The sequence below is a fragment of the Catharus ustulatus genome, chromosome 1 (genome assembly GCF_009819885.2).
Source record: "Catharus ustulatus isolate bCatUst1 chromosome 1, bCatUst1.pri.v2, whole genome shotgun sequence".
Classification (NCBI taxonomy): Eukaryota; Metazoa; Chordata; class Aves; order Passeriformes; family Turdidae; genus Catharus; species Catharus ustulatus.
The window spans coordinates 17,552,009-17,560,102 of NC_046221.1; the positions used below are offsets into that span (position 1 = coordinate 17,552,009).

At 50.0% G+C, this 8,094-nt stretch overlaps 1 protein-coding gene across 2 annotated transcripts in view; it reads right to left on the reverse strand.

Annotated features, from left to right (window-relative positions):
• The window catches only part of GPR158 (G protein-coupled receptor 158), a 189,184-nt gene extending 184,026 nt beyond the window's left edge, over positions 1-5,158 (reverse strand). For both annotated transcript variants that reach the window (XM_042779214.1, XM_033054595.2), the window contains exon 1: positions 4,200-5,158. In XM_042779214.1, the coding sequence (XP_042635148.1) occupies positions 4,200-5,071 (872 nt within the window). In that variant the 5' untranslated portion in view covers positions 5,072-5,158. The remainder of the gene's footprint in view (positions 1-4,199) is intronic.
• Between the last annotated feature and the right edge of the window lie 2,936 nt (positions 5,159-8,094).

The window sequence follows — 8,094 nt, forward strand, 5'->3', positions numbered from 1 at the left end:
TGCACATGAATCTAACTAACCACATTCAGAAAACACCGTAACAGGGCCTGAGAAGAAGGACCATGGCAACACAAAGCTTATGACAGACTAAGAAAGCCAGTTTGTGTAGTCCAGTAAACAAAGATGGAGAAGGGGTCACTGCCTATAAATAAAGTCAGGGCAGTAAACACCAGCTAAGAGTGTTAAAGTCAGATGGAAGAGTTCTGGATCAGAATAAATTAATGAGAATTGACTGCAAATAAATTCAGGTCAGAAATCAGGAGACATTACTCAACCCTGAGGTCTGGCATGCTAGTGAACTGAAGAGTCAAGAGGGAAACCCACCCACTTAAAGATGGAGATTTGTCAACTGATGACATAAAGTGGGCTTGTGACAGCACAAGACTGACTCAGTAACTCAGGAGGACACTTTAACTTGTGTGTTCCTATTAGCTGATTATTTAGTCATCTTTTTTGTAGATGAAAAGGTGACCTTTCCCACTTGTCTCCTGGACTGCTAAAGCAATGAAGACCTCTCATTTCTTCTACAAGCACCAAGAAAATACTTTTAGAAAAGGAATCTTATTTACAACATGCAACATCTCACACTTTTCCACTTTCTCAGCAAGGCTGTAAGGAGGACAGGTAGGTCATCACATGCCACAAAATATGGTTTATTCTGACCATGTATGTGATAGGTAGTAGCAGAGGAGGGGCACAGAAGATCTATGACAGATGCTACTGTGCTCTACCCCCTGCAGCACTACTGTAGTAGAGTGATTAGGCGAATTTCAGCCGCAAACAGCATCAGTTTAGAGAGGAGGGATGGTTAACATCAAGTGATGACTTGGAGCCTGTGGATCCTGATTTCTGAAGAAGGGCCTACACTGCATCTTATAAGCAGGTAGTAGTAATGTTCTCTCCATGCATTTTGGGTGGAAAGACCAGCAAATGCAGGCAACAAAATACCAGCAAGCACTGCTAAGAAGCTACAGACAGGCAGCACTGCTAGCTTAGCATTGTACTAGGTTAATTGTGCCCCACAGGGCCTGAACAGCTTCTGGTACATTTATCAGCACAATCAGGTTGCCTTTGGTTTCTCCACTTCATCTCAGTACTTGTCTACAGTGTTAGTCACGGCAAGACAATCACATTCTCTCCTTGGCCTTCACTTGGGGCAGTTTGGCAGTAATCTCCTGGGAAGGGGAGAGGCAAAATTGAAGACAGATGAGCTGTTTGCAAGAGCCCCTGGCCTGTAACACTCACAGCCTCGGGCCTAAAGCACTGTAAGTCTTCACAATGTTAAGAACAACGCTTGCCGCTTTTTGCTGAACTTTGGAATGTAATTGACAACAGCACTGCAGTAGCAGCATGCACTGAACACAGCCAGTAGTAGTTATCAGTATTGCCCTCATTAATCTCTTCCCATCACTATGCCACATGAACAAACCCATCTGTCACTGCCACAGAAGGGATACCAAGAAGGAGCAATGGCTTTTCCTTCTGTAATGTGAAAGAACTCTTCCATGGATATTGCATGCTCCTGAATGTATCTCACCCTGTTGTACCATGCCTTAAACCTAATGTGAGCAAAGAAAGTACACAAACTGTTAGAATAACATTAAAAACGGGAGAAGCATGGTAACTGATTCATTAAACTGTTTCTAACAGATGGTTCAAAGATACATTTTTGGGAGAACCAATACAGCTGCCCCAAAAGATGGAGGTTAATGAACACTGTTTTCTCATAAGGGCCTTAAATAAGAATTTAAAGTCAAAATATTGTGTCACTCAAAGACTGATGGTGAGGGAAAGAAAAGCTTACTTCAAGAAGTATCTTAGAGTAATTCACACTAATTTTCCAGTAACCACACTAGATTTTACATTTTTCTATTATGTGCTCATGCTTTAAACCATTTTTACTCTTAGAAGTTCACATTAAGGCTGTGTACCTATTAAGTATTGAAAACACTGTATAAATAGTGAGACAACCTACAAGTCTTGGAAACATTTTGTGTATACTATTTTCCGTGCCGCTGAGAAGTCACTCTCAATATACCAAGTAATAATCTTACATTAAAGCCCATCTTTCATCTAGCATACTTCAAATCAGGAACACAGGAACTATCCTTCAGCCTTGCCAGAATTTGTATGTATTTATCATTTTACTTCTTCCACCTGCTTCTGTAATAGTTTGGCAAAAAAACCATAACCCATTTTTTTGAAATGCTTACAAACTCATCTCTGTTGATAGAAAAAAATCTTTGTTAGTTTTGTCCTAACCGTTCAGTATAACGGCAATGCAACACAGAGTATGCTGTCCAAGCTCAATCTCAAGATCTTCTAGATAAAAAGTGGTTCTCCAAGCTTAGATGAGCTCAGTGAATGCCCTTTGAAGTATCGGAGTTATAACAGGTTATTCTATTTCCTCAACGGAAGTGACCCCTACATGGCAAACAGAGGCTGAGAAGATGAGGCAGGGAAGGCAGTGCTCTGTACTGCATCCAGGAGGACATCTACTGGTTGCCATGGCTGGCCAGGGTTATGCCAAAACAGACCTGGTGTGTTCTGCACACCAAAGCTACCACAGCAGAAACCTACACCACTGAGATGCTTCCTGGCACCACAATCTCAGCACAGAGCTGAGATTAGAGCTTTAGACTCCTTTTTAGACTCTTTTGCTTAAAACATAGGTTTATTTCCTCTTCAATTAAGTCAAGATTGAAGCTTTTTGAGTTGAGCTTTATATCAAAATTTATATTCTCAAAGAACTGGTTTGTGGCTGCCACCATACCTCTAGCCTAGTGGTTCTGTAAAACTCTATCCCCACCAAGAGAATATCAGTCTGCATTAACTTTCATCCACATCCTGAAGTTCATCAAACGTGGAACATTGCATTTCAATGATCTCTTACAAGCTTCCTGACTTCTCCGGACTCCCCAGAGTCCAGAAGAGCTCTACAGCAGACCTATTCCTGGGTTTTGGTCTCAAGAGGTATTCAGCAACAAACGGTCTACAGATTAGCTCATTTTACATTAACCCTACCATTCCCATAAGGGTGAAAACTTCATGGCAAAACATAATTCAAGAGAGAAATAAGCAGCCATTATCCATTCAACAAATTTCAGGTTTTTTCAATGATTCATGACTGCACCCATACACCTTTGATCTCACTGGATTTCAGGCTACACCAAGAGAAACAGCATTTGCAGACACTACTGCCTCGCCACCTAGGTGTGGCAAATCTCTTCCATGTCTGCTATCATCAATCTTTAGCTACTACTATTTCATCCCGGTTATCCTGATAAATGCCAGCTGCTTCTGTGCAATGGGCATTTCCCACTGGATAGAGCTACCTGCAAACCCCTCACAGTACTGCCAGGGGAAAAGCTGGTATCTCACACTCTACAGGTTGCTCTCATTCTTGGAGCAAATCTCTCTTCGGTGTCAAAATACAAAGACACGAGGAAGAGCCTTTTTCTATTTTCCTCTGTTAGTTGCAGTTCAGTGGCAAAGTATATAAAAGCAACAAAAAGTATATAAAGCAATACAAAAAAAAGTAAACCTTTACATGTGTCAAATATAAAGCTGGTGGTGTAAAAGGAAAGCTTTCCCACTGCCAGTTCGGGCTACAGCCACATGAACTATGACAGAATTGCAGTCACCAACACTTACCTACAAGTGCACCAACCACTGACCAGGCTCGAGCACCCCACAGTGGATGTGCTCTGGAGACCAGAAACAGCACTTTACCAGCACAACAACGTTATTTCACAGTAGGTTAAAAGCATAGCTGGGATCCAGCTAGGTTCGATTTCACAGTAAAGTAACAAATAGCACCTCAGTAAGCATTTTCCTCTTGCAGACACAGATAAACTTCAACTGCCAATGGCTACTCTCCTCTCCCCACCACAGGCACACCAGGAACGTAACCCACATGCACGCCTGCTCCAATGGGAGCAGGTAAAGCAAACGCTGTTTTGCAGACAGAGACGACAGCGATTCTTTTATAGAGCAACAGCTCCCGGAGGCACGAAGGTATAGCTAAACAGGAAGGCCTGAGGCTGCTCTGCGGTGTGACTGAGCAGCCCGTGCGGCAGGGGTTGATCAGGTCACCCAGAGACCAGAACGCCCTACCCTAGGAGGGGGGCAGAACCAAAGCCCCCTCCTGTCTCTCCCCTCCCCTTCTGGACAGGAAGCAAGCAGAACACTCCCCTTACCTGAACTCGGGCAGGTGGTTTGGCCGCAGCCCATAGAAAGCCGCCGAGAGAGTTACTAGCCAGCCGGGTTTGTAATTCCCATTCTCACACTCCAGGTATGGTGAGGACCACCTGATGTGGTTCTTATCAGCAGTGAAGCTCTCCCGCCTCTTCCAACTGTTTTCCAAAGTTTTGGGGCCCGTGTTTATGGCCTTCCTGTGCAGATGTGGCCTCGACTTGCGCTTCAAGCTGTGGAACCACTCGTTTTCCACAGAGGCGTTGGCCAGGCCGTGATCCGTGGAGGACAAGTCCTGCAGGTGGACGTGGCTCTCGTGCCTGCTGGCCTGGAGGAATATCTGGGGAGTGGAGGAGAAAGGCTCCGTGCTGAAAGTGATAGCGGCCCTGGAGATGTTGGGGTCCTCCTCCAGCAGGCTCCTGATCAAGGCGCGGTACCACTCCAGGTCCTCCTGGAAGTTCTGCTCCCGCGACTTATTGCTCTGGAGGATCATGTTGAGTAAGTTGGTGGCGTGCGTGAGGGTGCCCAGGGCGCCGTGCAGGGAGGGGTGCGAGGTGAAGCGCGACTTGCCGGCGAGGCTGGCCAGCTCGTACCGCCCGGAGCAGTTGGCTCGCCGCAACTCCCGAGAGTCGCCCGTGTAGAGGAACGAGGCCACGTCCTGGGGCACCTCCTCGGCGAGCCGCTGCGCCAAGATGCTGCTCTCTGTAGAGCGGCTCCGCGGGGCCGGCAGAGGCTCCCGGCTCTTGATGTGGTTGTAAATAGGCTGCTTCCCTCCGAGCGCCCGCTCCCGGCCGCGCACTGCCTGCCCTTGGTCAGCGGCAGCCCCCAGCCCGCGCTGGGCGAGGAGCAAGAGCAGAAGGAGCCGGAGCAAAGCCATGTCCCCCGGTGTTGCCGGTCGCGCCGGCACGGCGAGGCGGCTGAAGATGGGCTGCGCGCAGGCGGCCGCGGCGCAGGGGTGCGAACGCGCAGAGGCGGCCGAGTGGCAGCGGGGCGGAACGCGACCCCCGGCCGGCGAGTCACCTGTGGCGGTGCCGCCCGCAGCCTCCCCAGCGCGGAGCTCCGCACAGCCCCACCGCCGGCGCGGAGCGGCGCGCAGCCCCTCCGGCGACAGCGGAGCCGAGCCGCCTGCGCCTCCTCCCGCCGCGGCCACCGCGCTCACTGAGCTCCTGCCCGGCGCAGCGCGCAGGGGCGGCGGCGCCCGCGCCCGGCGCAGCGGCGGGTCCCCCCGCGGAGCCCCGCCGCCGCCCGCGCTCCGCCGCTCCGCATCCTTCGGGCGCCGCTGCCGGAGAGGGGGGCCCGCGGTGCGGGATTGCCACTTGCTGCGGGGATCGGCGGGCGGGGCTGCTGCTGGGGAGCCAGCGGGCAGGCACCCGCCCCCACCAGCGCTCGGCTCTGCGAGCGAGGACGCCCGGCCGTGGGAGGACGGATGCTCACCGGGCGACTCCGCCACGAACAGCCCCGCTCAGCACAGCACCCCTCACCGCCAGCCCTTATTAGGTGTACGGCAGGCAGCCCTATGTGGCCGCCTCTCCTGTCAGTCAGCCGGCAGCCACTCACGGGGCAGGAGGACGACGCCGTGCGGTGCCGGCGGAGGCGGTGCTGCTGCCGCGGAGAGGCGTCGAGGCACCTGGCTTCACCGGCAGCCGGCTCAGCTGGGGGCGGAGGCGGGGCAGGCGCCGGCCCCGGTGGGAGCCGCTCCGCTTTTCGGGGGTCGCGGGCGCGGAATCCGTGAGGGCTCCGCTGGGCCCGGGCCGGGGTCGCCCGCGGCGCGTGGCAGCGACACCTGGCGGCCGGGCCTGGGGCGGCGCCGCTGCGCCTCCGCGCCGGGGGCGAGCGGCAGGACCCGCGGGGCGAGCGCAGGAGGGGCCCCAGGTGCCCGAAATACCCTGCTCCGTGTCGCCCCCGCCGCTGCGGGGAGCAGGAGAAGCCCGGCGCTGCGGGGGAAGGCAGTTCCAGCTAGATCCGCAGCGTGGGCTGGTGCCTGTCAGGGCTGCGTGCCGCTTGGGGAAGGCGCTCCCGCTTCCAGCATTTCCAGGGTGGGTGGATGGAGGGGGCGCAGGCTGCTCCTCGGCTGGCCCGGGACGCGTGGGACCCGCCGGGCTGCCCGGGACGGAGGCGTTTGGCGAAGGGAACGACGTTTGTGTGGGAATGGGCAACTGCGCCTTCGGGATCTGCGGGCCCGTGGTCTCTCACGGGCTGCCCCGCTCGCCCTGCCCCCTTCACCTGCCCCGGGCACGGAGAGCATCCCGCCGGAACGGGCGCTGAGCCACCTTCCCTCTCCCTGCAGCTACGGTGGCTGGCTGGTTGCATTTCAGTAACCATGATCTTTTTTTCTCCCTTAGTGTTGTAACTCCAAGGTGCTAGCTAATTCCTACAACTGTTTTCAAAACTAAGCCCTTAATCCAATGGCTTTTAACACTGACCTTCAGAGCTGAAACAGCACAGGCTGATCACCAAGCTTTCCTTCTGCTCTGTGGAAACCCCCTTGGAATAGCACAAATGCTTAGAAGATGTAGTTAGGATTTTCCAGATAAGCCATCATGATCAGTAATAAGGGTCTAGTTTAGTAAAACATTTCAACACGTGTTTAACTTTGTGCATTTTCTTTGGCAGAAGTATGCACCTGCTCAATATCTTCCTAATGCATGAGGGATTTGTGACAGGAGACAGCAAAGAGTGAATTTTGGAGGAGATGGTCCACGGCAAAATCTTCTAACTGCATCCATTCCCATTTAATATAAAATTCCATTTTGGAATTCAGAAGTGCAGATGAAAAGAGAAAGAGTAGTAAAAGATGATCTTTTTTTTTTTTTTTCTTTTCTCCCCCACACATATACACGTGCATGCACATCCTATAAGGAGCAGATTTCAGTTATGCAGAATATATGATCTAATTTTAAACAACTGACAAGCTATATCTGCTCCTTAAAGCATAATCTTATTTTAGAATTATTTGGAACGACACTTGATGGAGTAGTCACTCTAAAATAGCTAAATGTAAATTACATTTGCAGTCCATATATCCTAGAGATTATGTGCACCTTGTCTTTACCTATGGACACCTTTAATAATTATAATATAACACGTTGGTTAAGAGAGAAAGTTATAAATTCTTTTTGTCTCTTGCTGCATGCAGTAGAAGAGGATATTCAACACGTAGGAATAATTTACTTGTACTGAAATTTCCCTCAAGTGAATAGTTTGTGAGATTATTTAGAAACTGCTTATACTGAGAAGCTCAGAAGCTGGTATTTACAGTTTAGCACAGCACAGGGAGTCTGTATTTCCAAGTCTGCTCTGAGCAAATACCTAAAGATGCATAATTTGCTGGGGAGAAGAAAGAACTAGGGCTTTTGACAGCAGCAGCTCTCAGGACTAAGCTAAACTAACGTGGGATCTGTTACATGGAAAGATATCACTGGCAACATAAATAAACACATTTTTAAAATGGTGTGCCTGGGCTGATTCTTTTTATTGACAGGCAGGGGCTGCTGTAAAGGAAAGGTCAGTTCCCTGTTGGAAATTAATTTTCCCTACTTTAGCCTGACTCTTAATACCTGTCTGAATTGCACTAGGCCTGCTCAATGGCCACATTCACACATTCTCAGGATAATCAAATATGCCCTTAATGTACTTGCATGGTAAGTCCCTTGTATTTCTTGATCACCTCATAGTCCTTCCACATATCCTTCTGCAGTAGCAGCCACCACTCCCCCTGCAATATGGAAATATAGTATCCTCCTAGATTAAGGAAATCCACCAATATTTTATATACATTTGTTTACTAAGGACTGGATGAGGTGTAGAAACCTGTGATCATTGTATTTTTATTTTACTATAAAAATGCATTAATATTTCTGGACTGTTATATGTAATCAGTTGAGTGTGTCAGAAATCTGT